Source organism: Adelges cooleyi, unplaced genomic scaffold (assembly GCF_023614345.1).
Source record: "Adelges cooleyi isolate 19-005CV unplaced genomic scaffold, UGA_ACOO_1.1 ACOO_flye_CR_arks_rails_tigmint_CR_PRNA_574, whole genome shotgun sequence".
Taxonomy (NCBI): domain Eukaryota; kingdom Metazoa; phylum Arthropoda; class Insecta; order Hemiptera; family Adelgidae; genus Adelges; species Adelges cooleyi.
In genome coordinates, this window is record NW_026096268.1 from 9707657 (window position 1) to 9728223 (window position 20567).

The 20567-nt window shown below is 30.1% G+C and overlaps 2 protein-coding genes and 3 long non-coding RNA genes across 9 annotated transcripts; 4 read left to right on the forward strand and 1 right to left on the reverse strand.

Moving 5' to 3' along the window:
* Window positions 1-374: 374 nt before the first annotated feature.
* Window positions 375-6903, forward strand: LOC126843690 (endocuticle structural glycoprotein SgAbd-8-like). 3 transcript variants are annotated; one of them, XM_050581372.1, is made up of 4 exons: window positions 375-1038; window positions 1688-1746; window positions 1908-2044; window positions 6637-6903. In XM_050581372.1, the coding sequence occupies exons 2-4, from the start codon at window positions 1738-1740 to the stop codon at window positions 6839-6841; spliced, it is 351 nt and encodes a 116-aa protein (XP_050437329.1). In that variant the 5' UTR covers window positions 375-1038; window positions 1688-1737; the 3' UTR covers window positions 6842-6903. The 3 variants fall into 3 exon arrangements, with proteins under 3 accessions (XP_050437329.1, XP_050437331.1, XP_050437328.1); XM_050581374.1 differs by having other exon boundaries at window positions 1691-1746; XM_050581371.1 differs by lacking the exon at window positions 375-1038 and having other exon boundaries at window positions 1462-1746.
* LOC126843693 (uncharacterized) lies at window positions 3315-7249 on the reverse strand. The gene is made up of 3 exons (XR_007686464.1): window positions 7215-7249; window positions 5699-5884; window positions 3315-3664 (listed from the first exon to the last, which is right to left on the reverse strand). It is a non-coding gene; the product is annotated as an uncharacterized LOC126843693 (long non-coding RNA).
* Window positions 7250-7387: 138 nt separating this feature from the next.
* On the forward strand, window positions 7388-14031 carry LOC126843680 (spermatogenesis-associated protein 20). Of its 3 annotated transcripts, XR_007686462.1 has the most exons (18): window positions 7388-7689; window positions 7760-7882; window positions 7952-8171; window positions 8239-8382; window positions 8452-8787; window positions 8852-9031; window positions 9110-9319; window positions 9393-9585; window positions 9670-9838; window positions 9925-10133; window positions 10224-10423; window positions 10518-11002; window positions 11902-12022; window positions 12115-12141; window positions 12753-13106; window positions 13423-13488; window positions 13626-13674; window positions 13967-14031. XR_007686462.1 is itself a non-coding variant. In XM_050581356.1 (12 exons), the coding sequence occupies exons 2-12, from the start codon at window positions 7806-7808 to the stop codon at window positions 10752-10754; spliced, it is 2175 nt and encodes a 724-aa protein (XP_050437313.1). In that variant the 5' UTR covers window positions 7388-7693; window positions 7760-7805; the 3' UTR covers window positions 10755-11332. The 3 variants fall into 3 exon arrangements, 2 of the variants coding, with proteins under 2 accessions (XP_050437313.1, XP_050437312.1); XM_050581356.1 differs by lacking the exons at window positions 11902-12022; window positions 12115-12141; window positions 12753-13106; ... (1 more) ...; window positions 13626-13674; window positions 13967-14031 and having other exon boundaries at window positions 7388-7693; window positions 10518-11332; XM_050581355.1 differs by lacking the exons at window positions 11902-12022; window positions 12115-12141; window positions 12753-13106; ... (1 more) ...; window positions 13626-13674; window positions 13967-14031 and having other exon boundaries at window positions 10518-11328.
* A 1951-nt stretch (window positions 14032-15982) lies between these two features.
* LOC126843696 (uncharacterized) lies at window positions 15983-17423 on the forward strand. Its single transcript, XR_007686467.1, has 4 exons — window positions 15983-16005; window positions 16815-16880; window positions 16979-17005; window positions 17380-17423. It is a non-coding gene; the product is annotated as an uncharacterized LOC126843696 (long non-coding RNA).
* A 754-nt stretch (window positions 17424-18177) lies between these two features.
* On the forward strand, window positions 18178-19041 carry LOC126843697 (uncharacterized). The gene is made up of 4 exons (XR_007686468.1): window positions 18178-18218; window positions 18423-18461; window positions 18665-18688; window positions 18980-19041. It is a non-coding gene; the product is annotated as an uncharacterized LOC126843697 (long non-coding RNA).
* Window positions 19042-20567: the final 1526 nt, after the last annotated feature.

The window sequence follows — 20567 nt, forward strand, 5'->3', positions numbered from 1 at the left end:
AGATCAAATAACCGGCGGCTTGTAAACCATTTACTTTGTGCACTTAATACTTTCCAAAACATCGGTTCTTACATGCATACTTATTATGTATTTTTTTTTTCAATTTACCTTTACCCTTAGGCCTAAATCCGTGACCATATTATGTAGGTATACTACACTCTGGGGCCACAGCGCCCATGACATAATGTTATTTTTTAATTATAGGTACGTTGTGCCGAAAACCCCCACGATAGTAATTAATAAGTAGTTTAAAGATTACCTTAAATGTAATTAAATGTGTTTGTTTAACAAAAAAAAAATACATATATATATATATATATATATATACGTGTTATAGCTTATGAATAATGTATTAAGCATCGAAAAATACAGAATACTATACTGTAACAATACATTGAAAGTTAATCGATGGCCGTTAGCTAGAAAATGGGAAAAAACACTTAAAACAACTTATTACTTAACGGCTAATAATTTCAAATAAACACACCCATCATCAACCTAATCAAGTACAATCTGAGCACGGTACAAAACCAGCCATAAATAAAAAATTGATCCACCAAAAAGAAGCTCAGCAAAAAAAAAAAACAATTACAGTTAAAATTTGTTTTGCAAAATTCTTAGTGTATCGAACAATATTCTATACCCGCAGATTATATTCCCTTTAACTGGTAAGCACCAAACCCTCTTAAGAAGTTTTAGCCAAAGACATTGTTCTTGATCGAAGAACATTTTACAACGACATTTGTGCTCTACTACAAATGATCAAACAATGGAATAGACTGCCTAGAAAATCTTGTAATGGTTTTAACACAAGACCTATTGGTTTGGTGCAACAGCAGTAATATAATTTACTAATTTAAAGAATACTTTTAACAAATTTGGCACTAATTCGTCTGTTTTAAAAACATTTATAGCGCTATGTTATTTTAAGATGAAATATGTGTAATTTTTTTTTGGAAGTTTTCCCTAGATCTCGAAGGAGAAGCATAAGAGGCAGAAGAAAACCATGAGCAAGTGATTTACACCATTAGGTGTAAGGTCATTTTCGACTTGTTATGTTACATAGAGGATATTGTTTAGAACGTGTTCTTGTATGAGGACTAGGGTGGACCAAAAATAATTTTTTTTTGTTCTTCTCTTGACATTATGTTCCTTGGGGTAAAATAATATTTCCCTATTTTTTTAGATTTTTTAAATTATTTTTAGAGGTTGCGAGCATCAGTTTTCCAAAAAATTTTTTTTTTTAGTTTTTGATTTTTTTAAGGTACAAGTATTAATTTTAAACAAAACGTTGTTTATATACAAATTCATCATTAGAAAAAGAGGAATAAACCAGTATTTTTTTTTTTTTACAAAAAAAACTACTATCCGACTAATTTAGGCCTTAGAATGTAAAATTTGCGAAAATATTGATATATATATATATATACCCTTAAAAGTACCCTGAAGCAACTAAAGACAAACAAAGTTTTTTTTTGTTAATTATTATCGGACAAAGTGGGAAAATGGGGAATTCGAAAATAATGACTTTTTAAGTGCGACAAGTGCGAGGTCGACTGTATAGAGTACAGACAATAATACCTAGTGTAATGCAGGGACACGTTGTAACTACATTGTTATTAGCGTTTCAATTACTATTTCACACAATATAAATATAATATGCGACACCGGATTTTCATTTTTTTAGTAGATAGACCTAAGAAGTTAAGCCTCAAGACTTCCATAGCCGAGTACAACATGTTCACCGTGAGTATATATTTTAACTGTAGATGAAATAAGAAAACGATTTTCAAATGTCTAACAAGTCATATTATTTTATGCTATCTTAATAATTTGGGTAATAGCACTTAAGGTAGCTGACAACATGCATGTACCGTATCTATCTGTGTTTTTAATTTTTCCATCAGGCAACTGTGTTATATTCCATGGTCGTCAACGTCGTCTTAAGCTCAGCCACATTGCAATACACAAATACTGAACCTCTTCCGGTTGCTTTGATCAGACACGACCACGTTGTCGACAACAACGGACAGTTCGCACTGGCGTAAGTTCTATATAACAAAAGAAAATAAGTGTTATTGTATAAAATGTACTATGTTGATTTAGTAACGGGTTTGTTGAACATTTTTATTGAACGAAAAAACTTTAACAAATGTACTTCTGGTATAAAATCAACCTGAACCACATCTCGAAATGGGTTTAACAGACTTAAAAAAAAAAATATTTTTGTCCAAACAATATATTCTCACGAGGAGAACAAGAAATAATAGTTTAATGTTTTTTTGAACCAACCTAAAAATAATATTATGTAAAGTGTAAATCCAAAACTTTGGTTTTGGAGCAAAAACTAGTTTGATGACGAAGAAGGTATTCACATTTCCGCCAACCGTCCATCGAAATAGTTTATGAAATATCATATTGGACATGATTTTACGGATTTTGACCACCTCACAACGGACAGTACAATAAAATAGAAATTAAATTTGAAAAGTATTATACAACATGTGTAGATTGAAATCAATTTCCGTTCTGAAATGGTCGTTATCTTTGCTGTGGTCCGACTACTTTTTCTAATTATTTGTTTTAATTTTTAAAATAGTGTTTGTATAAAAAAAAAACTTTTAAACTGGGTATTTAAAAATATTGGAAAATAATAACGGCTCATAAAGCCAAATATATCAAAAACAGTAATTTCCCATAGAAAAAACATTAGAAATTAGCAAAAAGATCTTGCCCATAATAATGACAATAATGTGCTTAAATTTGTACTTTTAGTGTATTGGTTCAATGTGCGACTGTAATAATTTGTTGTCGTTGTTAATTAAATAAAAATCGACAACATAACGAAATTATTTTTCAGATACCAGTCGACTGTTGATGCATTATCTCATGTAGCAACCTAGAAATTGACAAGGTATAGTCCAGTTGTAGTATTCCCTTTTTTTTAGCTTTTCTTTAAAATGTGCCATAGCCCCACGATGAACCTAACTCAGGTTCTACGTTTAGTCTAATTTTCACACAATAAAACATATCACTTGGAATAAAGAAAAAGTTTCTACTCCTTCTCGGGGGATAAGGTTTATGATACGTTTTTGGTTTGTCGGTAGTGTCTAAAGACAAACGGTTTCTGATATTTTGAAACGGACAAGTAGAGTGAAATCAATAGAATATATTTTTTGGCAACACTGTGGACTTTGTAACTACAAACATTGTCTTTATGTAGGTATTACAAAAATTGTGTTTTTAGGAGCATAAAAAATAAAATGCACAAATAGCCAATAATAGTTAATTAATAAATTGATTTATTATTTTTTTTTTAACAATAAAAGCCAATAGTATAATATACGATAAAAATCAATTTAAATTGTTACTGTAAAAAAAAAATGTTGATGTCAAATATTGTGTAATGAATATATTTACTATAATATATTTATATAACTAAGTACATTATAATATTATGGGTAGGTTTAGTGTAAGTGTACTGTTGAGTGTGTTCATCCTTTACAACATTGTTCTGATTTGCCCGCAAGTCCATTGCACCTACGCGACGATTCTTCATACCAACCAGGTCCAAGTTTATTGCACCAGCCGTCTGCAAAACGATCATGACAGTCTACCCACTGGCATTCGGCGTTGGTTCCGACGCAGGCAATCGTCAACACAACTAAAATAAAACACAAAACATACCAATTATTATTCAATTTTATTAAACCGTATTATTATGGTTTAACAGCCAAGTACCATATGGTATAATAGATTATATGGTTTAGCTCTTTCGTCTACGGTTTGTAAAACAATTCCCATTCCCCCATTCCCACCCCCATCCCTTATCTCTAATCTCTAATCTCTTATCAGATAACAGCGTGACAGCGTTTTTGTGACGTTTTTTTCGGTTATTATGTCCTCCTCTTACTGAAGGGTCCCGGTCCCGGTCCCAGATCTCGTTCCAACAGTTAAGAGCTTGCCCAGAATCGGTCTGTGCCTTTAATCATCACCTACCATTTGCTCGAGTACCGTGGTTACCGTGGTCACAAACCGAGTGTTTATTTTGGGTTACCGTGGTTACAAACATTGAATTTATTTACATTTCGTATTTAAAGTAGAAAGTTCGTGTTTAAGGCCACCCTTAGGGGTAGTATTTTTCGAAAAGTTCTATGCCAGTTAGGTTCGCGGGAGTGTACTCAACTACTTCCCCAAAGTTTCATGGCGAATAGTGTACTAATGCATAAAGGACAAACCAACAGACAGACAGACAGATATTCATTTGTATATATGATATAGATGTAGTCGAATAACTAGACAAATATCAATATTAATGGGCCTGTACACTAGTATTTGGGTGGTTTATTGTAAAAGTGGTTAAACTATATATATTTTCGCCAAATGGAGTCGCACATTTAGTCATAATATTTTTTATTGTAAAAGAGAGAAGCAACTCCGATAAATTGGAAAATAGAAAACACAGCGAATGAATACTTGTATCTTTTTCCTACGCGTTAATTCACACAAAAAACTCGTTATTTCAAACTTTCAATTACTAGAAGATGGATAAATCACTTTTACAACGAACGATAACTTTATTAAGGCGTATTATATGGGACATTTTTTACTAAAACTCAATTTTAAGATGACATTTTTAAACGCGCATATTATCATAGTAAACGAGGATCTATTTTGATATTTAACTTTTTTCTACAACTTTTATAACTCATATAGGATCCATTTATGTACAAAAAAATAGTATTTTTTTCATCTAAGTAATAATTATTTCAATGTAAAAAAAAACTGCAACTGTTAACTTTTTTAAACTGAAATAGTTAATCAACAACATTTTTTTTTTTTTAATTATGCCTTGAAAATGTTATGGAGAATTCAAATTTTTTTTAAAAACTTAAATCGGAGTATTTTAAGAATAGTACGTTTGAAGTAGAAAGAGTTTTTTCGACCAAAAATAAAAGTACACAGGCGTAAAGGCCTCTTATACAAACCGAATGAGAAAAAAAAATGTTTATCCATATTTTGCAAAACTTGTATTACCCATTTGAATGAATTATCTATTTTTAAATAACAACTTGAATGTTACATAGTATGAATAAATAAACATGTGGTTCCTACATCATACTATTATACTTTCATTTTAAGAACTTTAAAATATATTGTTTCGATTTTCGAATAATTATGTCGGTAGAGTATTGTATGTTTCTTTTAGACTAAAAAAAAAAATCTTGGTTTTTTTATCGTACCGTTCATTTTTTGCATTCGATTTTGTTCCAATAGATTTTTATTTAAATTTAAAATCAAACCAACTCTGGTTGAAATCCTAGAGAATCAGGGCAATCATAATAATATTATAATACCTGACCCGGTGGACAATTAATTAATTATTACCGTTTATTAGTATTTTTTCTGGTATTTTACCTAACCCTTCCAATCCCCAGGCACATTATAATGAGCAAAATTTTTTTTTAATTTTTAAAATGATTTTAGTGATAACGATTAAATTATCAAGGAAATTATAAATCTTGTATTTATGGTAAGTAAAGCTCGGATGTAATGACCAGAAATGTATTCAAAATGATTTTTTAAAGGTACTAATAATATTAATCCACTGAAATAATTGCACTGAACCAAAAATGAAACAACACGGTTTTACATAAATCATTGTAGGGTGTTTATAGATCAATAACTGGACGATTACCCAATGCGACAGCTAAAAAGATCAAGAATGTTCGTTGGTAAGCCATTGTGTTTGTATCTTGAGCAAGTTTGTATATGCAATTGACGACGGTGACGTTGTGGAAAACTTAGCTGTTGAGAAGAGCACAGTGGAAACTGATAGAAATAACGTCGATGACCAATTGTGTTTTATATTAAAATAAAATATCTAAAATCATAATACCACTATTACTGTTTGGGTAGGCACAAATAGTACGTTGTTGTTGTTAATTTGATAAAATAATATGAAATTTGAACTGTTTCGTTTTTAAAAACAACCAACTTTACATAATATACAAATACTATTAATAGTAAACCATCGGTTTGCAAAATATGTGAAAGGTCATATGTGCGATACGCATGAAAATAAGGAAATATCCGTCTGGTCATGTTTGTTTACCATCCAATCTAATTAGTGTAATAATTAATTACTTCAACAAAACATACATATTATTATAACGTTTAGATTTTCCGTGTAAATTATCCTATTGTTTGCGCGGCTTATCTGCCAACTAATATTAGGTACCGTTCTAAGAAGTAACTCTAATTAGTTAAAAAAATATGCTTGAAAAAACAATCAATATACCATAATTCAAACGGGCCATTGAAAAAAAAACATTACTTTACCTACTTATTTTAACAGATTTTCTATTAATAACAGAAAAATAGAAACCCAAACAAAGTCTTTATTCCCATAGATAAATTATAATTTTATGATTGAAAATGTTTGAAAAAAACAATTTTAAAACTGTGTAGAATATTAATTGTAGCATGACAATTTATTTTAAAAAATTAATAGAAATAACAGATTTAAAACTTTAAGACATTAAAAAGACATTTTTCATTTGTAACTAAATATCGCCTAACTCTACCTAAAGGCTGCTGAAAGTCATTGTAAGTATTAAATTTTTTTTTTTTCAGATTCGAATCAGCCGATGGCATTTCGCAGTCGAAACAAGGAGCGTTGGTGTTGAACGACGAAGGAGACGGTTACGTTATGATCCAACAGGGATCGTACGAATATAGATCTCCCGAAGGAATTCTGGTGCGAATGGTTTATAGAGCCGACAAGAACGGTTTCCATGTAACCGGATTTCCTTTACCAGTACAACAACAACAGCGATGAAAACATATACAGTGTGCAAAAAGTATACTAAGACTTCTAACAAGAAAATTCGAAAACCTGATTTTACCTACAACAATATCTTAAAAATAAATAAAATTTAATATTTTTTGGAGCAAATATACAAGTAATAATTACAAAAAATATTAAAACGTATTATTAATTTTAAATAAATAATAAGTAAATATCATTATTTTTTAAATATAAGTGGACATAATAATTTAAAAAACACATCATCGTACACAAAGCATACTTTCCAAAATAAGAGAAGGAACTGATAATTCATCTTTCACTACAAAATGATTACAGTTCAAGCATATTTAAATGAAACACGAGGGAAGGCTAAGTTAAGCTAATAAAAAATACAAATCCTTACCAGTTTTACCAGCGAATCACGTCATTTTAAGCAGGTCTGTGCTTGGATTATCGCTTTATCAATTTTTTCTTATCACTTAAAACGACAACCGGTAACCGGCAAAAATATTATATTCCGTCTTATCACGGTCAATTGTTGGTCGGTGAAGGCTGATAAGGTTTTTATCAATAATTTGTATTATTCGTTGAGAGTTTGTACACAATTGTAATTATTTAGTAAACATATATTTTTTGTTAATAATATATTACCATAATAAATGTTATTCGTTTATTAAATATTATTCAATGTTATGTTCATTAATTTGTTGATAATTCATAGTGCACGTTTCATGTTAGTTACTGTGCTATTGCTGTAGTTGTATAGTTGTTATGCTCGCCCTCGCTAATGTCGGTCGCAGATGCAATTGCTGGTACAACGCATCACGAATAGTATTGTTCAATTATTCTGCAACGACTCAATCAAAGTGGCTCACACAGTAGGTGAAAAAACATATTGCATTATTTGTTTTCCTGGAAAATAATACAACTTTACAATCATCGTCGTAGGTATAGACAGTACCGAGATCCGATTTCAAAACGTTTGTACAGCCAAATGGAGAAAATTAAAAATCGTTTGGCTCAAGAGCGATCGCCATACCTTTTACAACACGCCGAAAATCCCGTACAATGGTATGTATCCTGCTGTTTAATTTTATTTAACTACAAAAACTACTAACGTTTGGGCGTAATATTATTAAGGTATCCGTGGAGTGATGAAGCTTTTGATAAAGCCCGTACCGAAAAAAAATTAATTTTCCTCTCGGTAGGATATTCGACGTGTCATTGGTGTCACGTCATGGAACACGAGTCTTTTGAAAATCCCGATGTGGCGGCTATCATGAACGAGCATTTCGTCAACATAAAAGTCGATCGCGAAGAAAGGCCCGATGTAGATCAGTTGTATATGACTTTCGTTCAAGTACGCAAAACTTTTATTATTTCTAAGCGTAATATAATTTTTAAACCACAAATTTTTTGTTGTTCAGGCAGCCTCTGGTTCGGGAGGATGGCCGATGAGTGTGTTTTTAACGCCCGATTTGAAACCCATCGGTGGTGGTACCTATTACCCGCCGGAAGACTCGTATGGTCGGCCCGGATTTAAGAGCGTTCTTTTGCATATGGCCAAAAGGGTATGTTTAGTTAGTAGTGAAATTTCTAAACAAATTTTGATTATTACACTCTGCTTTGTTCGACTTTAGTGGAAGAGTGATTCAGCCGACGTGCTAGCAAACAGTAAAAAACTAATGGAAATACTAAACGAGACGACGGCTTTCGATATAAACGTTCCTCTCGAACTCATGAAACCTAACCCCAGATCATGGATAACGTGTTTCTCGCAGTTGCAAAGAATCTACGACGACGAATGGGGTGGTTTTGGTATGGCGCCGAAATTTCCACAACCGTCGATATTAGACTTTTTGTTTCACATTGCTTGCAAACGACCTAAAACGACAGAAAGTGTAATGAGTCTCGAAATGGCTTTGGAAACCCTGAAAAAGATGGCCATGGGTGGTATACACGATCATGTGGGCCAGGTACGTGATTTTAACAACAAATTATTAGTAATTATCAGCTTGATTTTTTTTTTCTATTCCCAAGGGATTTTCTCGATACTCGACCGATCAAAAATGGCACGTACCGCACTTTGAAAAAATGCTTTACGACCAAGCGCAGTTGTCTGTATCGTATACCATCGCCTACTTGATTACGAAAGATCAACAGTATGCCGACGTAGTCCACGATATCCTTCAATATGTCGGTAGAGATTTAAGTCACAAGGTACATACATTCAGCAAGATAACCCAACCTTATGGTTTATCATTAACTCTGATATTGAAACAAGTAATTTTTTTATAGGACGGTGGGTTTTACAGCGCTGAAGATGCCGATTCTTTACCGTCTGCCGATTCGGATAAGAAGCGAGAAGGAGCGTTTTACACATGGACACAAAGTGAAGTTATTGCCCTGTTGGGTAATCCGCTTGCTTGCAAATCGGACGTCAATCTTTCCGATTTATTCTGTTGGCATTTTAGTGTTTTGCCGAATGGCAATGTTCGTCCGGATTCGGTGAGTAGGCTGCTACCAGACGTACACTTTGATAAAAATTGACCGATACATTTTATACTCTATTGTCGTCAAGGATCCTCACGGCGAACTATTAGACCAAAACGTCTTGATAGAATTCAGAAGCAAAGAAAGTACTGCCAACAAATTTCAAATATCCGTCGACGACGTCGAAAAAGAACTTAAGATAGCGAAACAAATTCTATTCAAAGAGCGAAATAAACGACCGCGGCCACACTTGGATAACAAAATCATTACGTCGTGGAACGGTATTGCATTGTTTTGTGGCTTCGCTATTATAAGTTTTCTTCGATAAAATCTTGATCAAATAATGCTTTTTTTGTATATTTAAGGTTTGATGATTACTGCGTACGCCAAGGCAGCAATGGCGTTAAAATGCGACGAGTACAAACAACGAGCAGTTCATTGTGCAAAGTTCCTAAAGTCGCATGCGTGGAACGAAAGCACAAATATGCTATTACGTTCTTGCTACGTCAACGAACTGGGCGACATTGTGAATGTGTAATTTAATTTTGGATTATATTTTCAGTGGTGTACAATTGATTCTTTGCTGTTTTAAAATAATAACTTTGGTTTTTATTTTATAGTGAAAAACCTATCATGGGTTTTTTGAACGACTACGCCTATTTAATACGCGGGTTGTTAGATTTATACGAGTGTACGCTACAGTCCGAATGGCTTCGGTGGGCCAATCAGTTGCAACAACAACAAGACAATTTGTTTTGGGACAGTGAAAAATTTGGGTATTATTCGTCGTCCGATAACGACTCAAGCATAATTTTAAGATTCAAAAGTGGTAAATATTATCACGTTTACTGAAAAAAATAACAAAATATGTTGTTAACTTGGACTTGTAAAAAGAAAATAATATACTGTATTTGAATAGATCACGATGGAGCGGAGCCGTGTGGCAATTCGATATCGGCCTTAAATCTACAAAAATTATCAATCATTTCGGATAACACTGAATACAACAACAAACTCGATTTACTATTTAAATCGTTCACCGGTCGCCTGTCCAACAGTTCTGGATCTTTACCGACTTTAGTGTCCGCGCTTACTCTGCATTGCGATTCGATAACGTCGGTAAGTCTGACAAACAGCTGAATTAAAATCCCTTGATTTCATTGAAAGGAATTACTTTGTCGTTTCAATGTCAGCCCAACTTATTTTTTTCTAGGTCTACTTCACCGGCAGTTTAGACGATCCCGATTTAGACCCTCTGTTGTCCGTAGCTAGAGAACGTTTCATTCCCGGGCTGACGATGGCTTTGGCCAACGAAACATCTCTATCGGAATTAGCCAAAGGTCTAGCGTCTTCACAAAACGGAAAAGTCGCTGCATACGTGTGTAAAAATAATGTATGCAATTTGCCTGTTCACACTTCGGACGAGTTGACTGCTTTGCTCGACAATTGAAAAAAAAAAAAACCCCGTCAAAATTAGTTTATATTTATTTTTGTATTTTTTAAAAATATTTTAGTAACTGTTGAAAATAAATAATTTTAAATTCGGTTTAGAATCAAAGTTTACGTGTGCCGTACGCCAAAACAAAAAAATTCCAATATGACCATGTTGTTTTTGTGTGTAACGTGTGTTGTATTGAAAAGTACAATATTATTGTCATCGTCACTCAAAAAGTGAAAAATTGGATTTTTTTGGTTAAGGTAATTATCTGATACAAATAAAAAAGTCATGAGAGATTAATTTGGAGCTTATTTAAAAAGCTTTAAAATTCGTCTAATCCCAACTTTTCTATCATTAAAATTGAAGAAGGTACATAAAGTTTAATATCAAATTAATGTTATATAAATGGAATACAATAATTGTAATTGTAAGAACGACAACTTGTGTTGGATGGGAGTCAAAATAAGTTTGAATAGCTATAATATATGTTTATGTTATCGTATTTAAATGAAAAATTACTTTCTGGCTAATGACTTGAATAATAAGTTATAATCTCAACAAAAAAAAAATCCCATTTAGTTAAAGAGCATAATATTAATAATTTAAATTATAATTATACCACGAAGACAAATGGTGAATACCTATCAAATATGAATTTATATTAATACATTTTTTTTTTTTGTCGATAAAAAGTTATACTCGACTAGCTTTGTAAATAAATTCACACAGGCAACCTTACAAAATATTTCTAGATTACTAATACGGTATGTTGACTTATGTGAAAAACTAATAACTAAAAAGAACAAGTGTAAACTCTACTTTAGGTCTAATTTTTAGACATACCACTCCCCCCTTAGGGGTAACGGTTTATTTAGTATATCTTTAAAATGGCTAAGACTCAGTACAATAATATATTCAATATTTTGGTTTATTCTGTTTAAAATATATTTGGAATGTATTTTATACGGTAACTAAAATTTTTTATTGTTAACAAAATATATGCTCCGTCTCGCATGTTTTTAAGAGACGTGTATCGTTTTGTTATTGTCAAAATAAGATAGTCGTTTGTGTCCTACTTTAATAAACCTTATGGACTGAATAACACTTGCTAAATAAAGTGTTATTATGTTCATTTACGTTTTTCTCTGTGCATTTTTAGGTTGTCTAAAGAAAAACTTTACAGGATTTTCTAGAATAAGAAAATTTGATTACAGATTAATACACTATGAAAAAAATCACGGTTTTCTTTGTAGCTATCATCATCTTGGAATTAACTATGGGTAATTTTTATATGTTGTTTTTTAACAACAGTAATCATACACTATAAATATTCGAGCATAAATTTGTATTGATATCTAATTATGTTTTTTAGTCATACAAGGAATGCCATATCCTTCGGGTAAGTAACAAACAAATATTAATGTTCACCTAAATTTGTATGTACAATTATTTTGTTTATCCTATACATTTGTAAGGATTTATTGTATAACATGTGTCTGTGTACCCACGATATCTTTTAAGCCGTTTTTTAGTGTAGCAACTCGATACATCAGAAATCGTACCTGTAAGGTACTTTGTTGGGTCATAAAATAAAATAAAAAATTACCCCTTCCCCTTCAAATTTGAGAAAATTACCCAAAAAATTCACATATTTTTCAAATAAAAACTACGATATTCTAAAACAGTTTTGAAAAATAGTCGAATTAGATCCAAAGTTAAAGGGAATATTCTTTAAGCATAGCACTACCGATAAACATTGACAAACCAGAAAAATATCCTGAGCGGGGATAGAAGGGATAGCGTTTTTTAAATTAATTTTCTTTTTCAAGCATAGTTTTGGGAATTTAGATCTAAAAATGTTGACAAATTTCTTTAAAAGTGATTTTATTACTTTCAGTTTTAATAAATCCTGTAGACCTGATTACCCCACTTTACTAGCTTTATCTTATATAAATTTAACGTTGGAAAATAGTACCTACCTATTTTATTTTATATGATTTGTTGGACTAGGTGATAAAGCGCCGCAAGATAATGCACCTAAAGAGACAGGTAATAATTAGATTTAAACAAATGTATTTATACCTATTTATTCTGATCCAGGGGTAGATTAACACGTTTGTGAGTTATTTGCTTATTATTCGTCTCACGTCAATAAATATATTGTCATATACATTTCTGTCGAGTCAAAATTAATTGACACGATGAAATGTATAATTATTTAAACATGCCTGACTTTTTGTTTATTCATGTTTTTAGGTTGTTTTGGAAAATGTATACATGGTATGTTGTATCTTCACCTATTAGCTTGTTTCAGCTCTCAATTTGAGAGTTTTCAATGTGAAGTTCTAATATTTTTTTTGTGAGGTTTGCTACTAATAAACTAGTAAATTATGAAACAAATAATTTTGTTTACACAATTTACCGATGATACCAAAAGTTTACTATTTTTTTAAAGCAATTTAAATGTATTATAACGTACACTACAATATAAATTATATTATAATACATAATAACAATTAGACTTTTTGTTCATGTACAATATTCAAACATGACTTATCATTAACAGTTGTGTTGCACTGTAACGGGTTCTCATAAATTGGGCGTCATTTTGAATTTAACTTAAATTGAATATATGGTTTTCAATGTAATGTGTACATTAAATTACTAAAATGGTTTATAGCGGTCGGAGACGCGGTGAAAAGTGGTTTTCATAAAGTCAAGGGTTGCTGTTGTAAACCAAAAGAAGGTAAATCAATTTTCTCTTTACTTTATTATATCTATTTTAAAAAAAATTGTCTGTAGTTAATTTCGTGAACACATGCATAATTGTTAATTAGTAATAATTACCTATGTAAATTTGTTTAATAAATTAATAATTTTCAGAGCCCGTTTGTGTGTTTAATCAGAATGTGGATAATCCTTAATTCATAAGGTAATCAAACGTTATCATTTTATATATACATGTATTAGGGTGGTCCTTTTGTTTCGAGCGAAATGTTGAAATTAACTTATTTACTTTTTTCTGTAGTTTAAATTTTTTATTTATTCAATGACCATTAAACAATCTAGTTTTTTTTTAAGGTTTATCTAGTAATTATTTTTAAAAGTTCTCTTGTAGCACACTTAATCTAGTTAACAAAGATTTTTCTTAACAATAGCGACGTTATGAAAATAAATTCTATTTACCCTATGAATAATAGTATTAATTATTTTTTTAATTACAGAAAGAATCCAACTATGGCGTGCAGAAATATTACAGTTTCTCATTAATACAATATAAAGTACTATTTTAATTGTATAAACTTTTACTAAAACAAAATTATATATTTCACAAATTCACAATAAATGTTTACCTCCTGGCAAATTTAAATTGTTTTGCTTCTATTAGTTATACCTATTAATGTACGTTTGGGTGCCGACCGTTTATTAAGGAGTAAAGAATGGGCAATTTTTTACAAAATCTTAACTTAAAGGTGTCTAACCTTTAAAATGTGTAATTATTAGTTCAGTAGTTAGGACTCTTTTTTGGTAGTTGAATTATTCAACGAGATCGATAAAAATTAAATAGCGCTATTTAAATGAACAAAAATGCTTTTACAGAAAAAACTCTCACGCATTGGACACATGTCGAATTTTAATCATTTTTTGTTTTATTTGAAAGGTGAAACTTTTTACAGGTCGGATAGAATCCCAAATTTTCATAACATCAAATAGGGCTAAATAAAATACAAATATTGGCATAAATCAAATTGCCTATTAAAGCTTCTATAATAAGAATTTTGAAATTCGGGCTTCTATCGGACCTGCAAAAAGTTTTTCCCTTTCAAATAAAAAAAAAAAAAATTATTAAAATCCTATTATTCCACAGGACGTGAGAGTTTTTCCTGTGAGACATGTTTTTGTACTAAAAACGTACCGGCTGACAGTCTTAAAGATAAATTGAATTATGAACACAGGTAGATCTAGAGATGAAAAAGAAGTAGGAGGGGGGACTAAAAAATATATATTCACAGGTCACAGGTTTACAGGAATAAGTACAACTGAAAGTGATAAAATTATTTTTAAAAAAAACCAATCAGTAGTTAGTATTTTCAAGCCAGTAAAGTCCAACCCAAGCACAGTTTAAACGAGCACACTAAGATAGTATTAAAGTGAGGCGCAGTCAATCGGGTGACTAAAATATAACCAACAATCCTGAACACTTCAAGTATATGTACAACAGATAGCTATATCAATACAGTATCAATAAGATTCATTCAACATTGTTGTTTTATTTGAACGGGTTGCGTTTAATAAGAATTTTTATCAACAATGATATTTCGACTCGAGGCTGAGACTTTGTATGGTAGTATATTAAACATTTCGATTTATTCAGTTTAAAATATATTTGGATTATTTAAAGTATTGGATTATTATCTTTTGTTCAACGTTAACCTAAACTGTTTATTGCTAAAAAATATGTTTACTCCATATCGCAGGTTTTTTTTAGAAACGTGTATAGTTTTGTTTTTTTACAAACAACATAGTCTTTTGCGTCACACTTTAATAAAACTCTCAATACATGGTCTGAATAACACTTGTTAAATCGTTTATGCTATCAGTGTAAATCCATACTCGCATACTACGTTTTGTGAGTAAAATATGATTATGTTGAACATCTTTGAACATTAATCGTCATTTGTGATTACATACCTAAAACCATAATTATAGTGTGTGATTAATTTCTCAACAATCATTTAACATCCTGAGAATGATCTATTGTAAAAAAAAACAAATAAAACTTAATATCAAATATATTTTCATAATAATGACAACTATAAAAAAAAAATGGCGATTTTTCGCAGTGTATTATTGAAATTTTTGTATTTTGGAAAGCTCTGTAAAGTTGTACGACAGACAACCAAAAAATGTTCAGAGAAAAACTTCATTAGAGTTCATTTAAGTTTACAAGATTTTCCAGAGTAACGAAATTTCTTAAAAAAAATATGCAAAAAATTGCCTTTTTTTATAGCTGTCATTATTATGCAAATATCTTTGGGTAAGTTTTGTTTGTCTTTTTTTTTACAACAGTTCATTCTCAGGATGATTGTTGATAACTAATCATGCACTACAATTATTATAGTTTTATGGTATCTAATTCAATGATATTTGATGTTCAACATAATCACATAATCATATTTTACTCACAAAAGTATGTGAGTATGAATTTACATTGATAAATAATTTTATTGTTTAGTCACACAAGAAAAGCCATATACATCTGGTGAGTAACAAAAACAAATATTAATGTCATGTCACACATTTTCTTACAAATGTATTGTATATACATTTTTTCTACATTTTCTATATTATCTAACTATTAGATTAGAACTATTATATTAAACTAAAAGTTTCCACTCCTTCTTGGGGATAGGTGTTATGATATTTGTTTGGGTTTTCAACGTTTTCGGTAGTACTTTGTTAAAAGAATATTCTATACAAATTTAGAACAAATTGAACTTTTCGGCGTTTTCCTTATTTTCAAAAATGGGGTATATTTTTTTGATACTAAGGATTATGTATGTCAGTGGTCTATAAATTTTGTTTACTGCAATAAGTTCTGAAAATATTGTTACTTTAAGAATAAAATACATAAATATCAATAAGACTCACGCAACATTGTTATTTTATTTGAACTTTTAGAAATAAATTTATCAACAATGAAATTTCAGATTTAAAATGGTTAAGATTCAGTATAATAATATATTCAATATTTTGGTTTATTCTGTTAAAAACTTTTTGGAATATTTAAAGTATGGGATTTTTTTTTTTTCAACGTTAACCGAAATGTTTTATTGTTAACAAAATATATGCTCCGTCGCATGTTTTTTAGAAACGTGTATCGTTTTGTTGTTGTAAAAAAAAGATAGTCGTTTGTGTCCTACTTTAATAAAACTGTTTTCATATAGACTGAAAAACACTTGCTAAATAAAGTAGGTATGTTATGTTCATTTAAGTTTTTCTCTGTATACTTTTTGGTTGTTTATCGTAAGACATTACAGGATTTTCTAGTATAAGAAAATTTGATTACAGATTAATACACTATGAATAAAATCGCGGTTTTCTTTGTAGCTATCATCATCTTGGAAATATCTTTGGGTAATTTTTATATGTTTTTTTTTAACAATAATTAATCATACACTATAATTATGGTACGCGAGCATAAATTTGTATTGGTATCTAATTTTGTTGTTTAGTCACACAAGGAATGCCATATCCATCAGGTAAGTAACAAACAAATATCAAAGTTACGTCATGTTTTATAACGGTTTTTAAAAAATGGTCGAATTAGCTCCAAATTTGTAGGAAATATTCTTCAAGCATAGTAATGCCGATAAACATTGACAAACCAGAAAAACATCCTAATTACTTTTTCAAGCAAAATTTTTGGGGATTTAAAGTGTGCAAATTAGGCTGAAAGTAGATCTAGAACGGGTCTATAACATGAACAGTCATTTATTTAAAAGTGATTTTATTACTTTCACTTATAATTATTCCTGTAGACCTGAGACCTCCCTGACCCCACTGTACTAGCATTATCTTATATACATTTAACGTTGGAACATACTATTTTGATTTATATGATTTGTTGGACTAGGTGATAAAGAGCCGCAAAATAGTGCATCTGAAGAGACAGGTAATCATTATACTTGAAACAAATGTATTTAGACCTATTTATTCTGATCCCGGGGTTTCGCATGTTATTCGATTATTATTCGTCTTGTGTAAATTCTCTTCTTTTATTGTTTATACATTTTTTCTATATTTTATCTTATCTTTTATCTTTTTACATTTGAACGGATTTGTTGTATAACATGAGTTGTACCCACGATATCTTCTAAGCCTTTTTTGTGTATCAACTCTATAGATCAGAAATCATATCTGGAAGGTACATTATTGGGCCGAAAAATTTCCATTTTATTCAACTTAAAATTACGATGCTATAGAAATGATTTTAAAAAATAGTCGAACTAGCTCCAAATTTATAGGTAATATTCTATAAGCATTGTACTCCCGATAAACATTGATAAACCAGAAAAATATCCTAAGAAAGGATAGAATAGCATTTTTTTTTTATTAAACTTTTTCAATCAAAGGTTTGAGGCTTTAGATCAAAAAATTATACCGAAAGCATATCTAAAATGGGCCAAAAACAAATACAGTGGTCTTAAAAATCTGTAGTCCCAATTACACTTAGACCGTATTTATAACTTTTGGTCAATTACTATCCACAGATTCGCATTGAGGCGTTTATTTAAAAGTGATTTTATCACTTTCAGTTATAAGAAATTCTGAACACCTGAAACCTCCCTGATCCCACAATACCCTGACCCCAATTTATTATATACATTTAACGTTGAAAACCCGTATTTTAATTTGTATGATTTGTTGGACTAGATGATAAAGCGCCGCAAGATAATGCACTTGAAGAGACAGGTAATAATTCGATTTAAACAAATGTATTTAGAGTTTAGACCTATTTATTCGCATTGAGGCGTTTATTTAAAAGTGATTTTATCACTTTCAGTTATAAGAAATTCTGAACACCTGAGACCTCCCTGACACCACTGTACTAGCTTTATCCTATATACATTTAACGTTGGAAAATACTATTTTGATTTGTATGATTTGTTGTACCAGGTAATAAAGAGCCGCAAAATAGTGCATCTGAAGAGACAGGTAATAATTATACTTGGAACAAATGTATTTAGACCTATTTATTCTGATCTCGGGGTAGATTTACACGTTTGAGAGTTATTTGCTTATTATTCGTCTCATGTAAATAACCCAGTAAATACATTTCTATCAAACATAATTAATTAACATGATGAAATGTATAATTATTTAAACATACCTAACTTTTTGTTTATTCATGTTTTTAGGTGGTTTTGTAGAATGCTTACAAGGTAATATTTGTTTTATTAGATTTGCTCAATTAACTAGTAAATTATGGAACGAATAATTTTGTTTACACAATTTACCGATAATACCGAAATTAGGTTATTTTATATTTGCTTTACAAATTTATTTATTTTTATTTATTATTATGAGTACCGGCTAAAAGCCCAATGGTTAAATTACAAAAAAATAATTCATGTGTAAATAAAGTTACAGTAGTAATAAATTTTGGGTCATTTTGAATTTAACCAGAATTAATTATATGAATAATAGTTTTAAATGTACTGTTAAAATGTTAGGGGTCGGACACGCGGTGAAAACTGGTTATGTTAAAGTCAAGGATGTATTAAGTAAACCAGACCCAAGTAAATAAATACTGTTTATCTCCTTAACTATATTATGATTCGCAATTAAAAAAAATATCTATAGTTGATTTAGCGGTTCACATAAATAATTAGTAATTACCCAATTAATTAATTTGCTTAATAAATGATTAAATGTATAATTTTTCAGAGCCTGCTTGGTTTTATACTAGTTATGGCCCTGTTCCTATCTATCGTTCTGTTAAAAAATAGGTAATGAATATATAAATGAATAAACGAATAAGTAAATAATGTATACAGCAATCAAACTAAATAAATATAAAATATATAGGCAAAATAATTAATAATATTTATTAATGGTCGGTAACTTTGTCAAATCTAATATTGCAGCCAATGTGTATAAGAATGGTTATCCTTTTCATCAATTCATAATGTAATTAAACGTAATCATTTCATATAAACATGTATTAGGGTGGTCGTATTGTTTCGAGGAAAATGTTAAAATTAACTTATTTACTTTGTTCTGGAGTTTATATGCTTTATTTATCTTATAACGATTTAACAATCAATTTTTTTAAAGTAGATTTAGAGGATATTTTTTTTAAAAGTCTGATTGTAACACATTTAACCAATTAACAAACGTTCTCAATAGCGACGTTATGAAAATAAATTCTGTTTGCCCAATGAATGTTATATTATTTTTTTTTAATTACAGAAAGAATCAACTATGGAGTGCAAACATATTACCGTTTCTAATTAATACAATATAAAGTTCTAATATAATTGTATAAACTTTTACTAAAACAAAATTATATATTTCATCAAATCACAATAAATTTTTACCCCCTGGCAAATTTAAAATGTTACGTTTCTTTTAGTTATACCTCCTACTAATATACGCTTGATAAATATGGGTTTTGTTGTTAAAGATAAATTGAATATGTTTATAAAAATATAATAACTGTGATTGTTTGAAGTGCATTTAAAATAGTGTATTTTTATGGCAACAAGGCGTAATGTGAATGTAAAATATACAGTCGTATAGAGAATGTTTTTTTTTAGATTTCTAATTATTACTAACAGAGGTGGATCTAGGAATGAGTTCAATTTCTACATGGTCTGAATAACACTAGGTTAACATTTATGCTATCAGTGTAAATTTATATTCGCATACTACGTTTTGTGAGTACAATATGATTATGTGATTATGTTGAACATTTCTGAACATAAATCGTCTTATGATTACAAACCATAAATTATAGTATACGTATTTTTTTTTTACAACAGTTCATTCTCAGGATGATTATTGATAAACTAATCATGCACTACCATTATTATAGTTTTATGGTATCTAATTCTATGACATTAGATGTTCAACATAATCATATTTGACTCACAAAAGTATGTGAGTATGAATTTACATACTAGTTCATTTTCAGGATGATTGTTGAGAAATGATTCATACACTATAATTATTATAATATTATGGTATCTAATTAAATGATACATAATGTTCAAAGATGTTCAACATAATCACAAAATCAAATTTTACTTGCAAAAATTA

Coding starts and splice junctions, on each gene's coding strand:
- LOC126843690 (XM_050581371.1), top strand. CDS start 1,660: ATGCGACACCGGATTTTCATTTTTTTAGTAGATAGACCTAAGAAGTTA. Junction 1,747..1,907: donor CCGAGTACAACATGTTCACC/GTGAGTATATAT, acceptor TTTTTCCATCAG/GCAACTGTGTTATATTCCAT. Junction 2,045..6,636: donor AACGGACAGTTCGCACTGGC/GTAAGTTCTATA, acceptor TTTTTTTTTCAG/ATTCGAATCAGCCGATGGCA.
- LOC126843680 (XM_050581355.1), top strand. CDS start 7,583: ATGCTCGCCCTCGCTAATGTCGGTCGCAGATGCAATTGCTGGTACAAC. Junction 9,320..9,392: donor GCAATGTTCGTCCGGATTCG/GTGAGTAGGCTG, acceptor ATTGTCGTCAAG/GATCCTCACGGCGAACTATT. Junction 10,134..10,223: donor AATTTTAAGATTCAAAAGTG/GTAAATATTATC, acceptor GTATTTGAATAG/ATCACGATGGAGCGGAGCCG.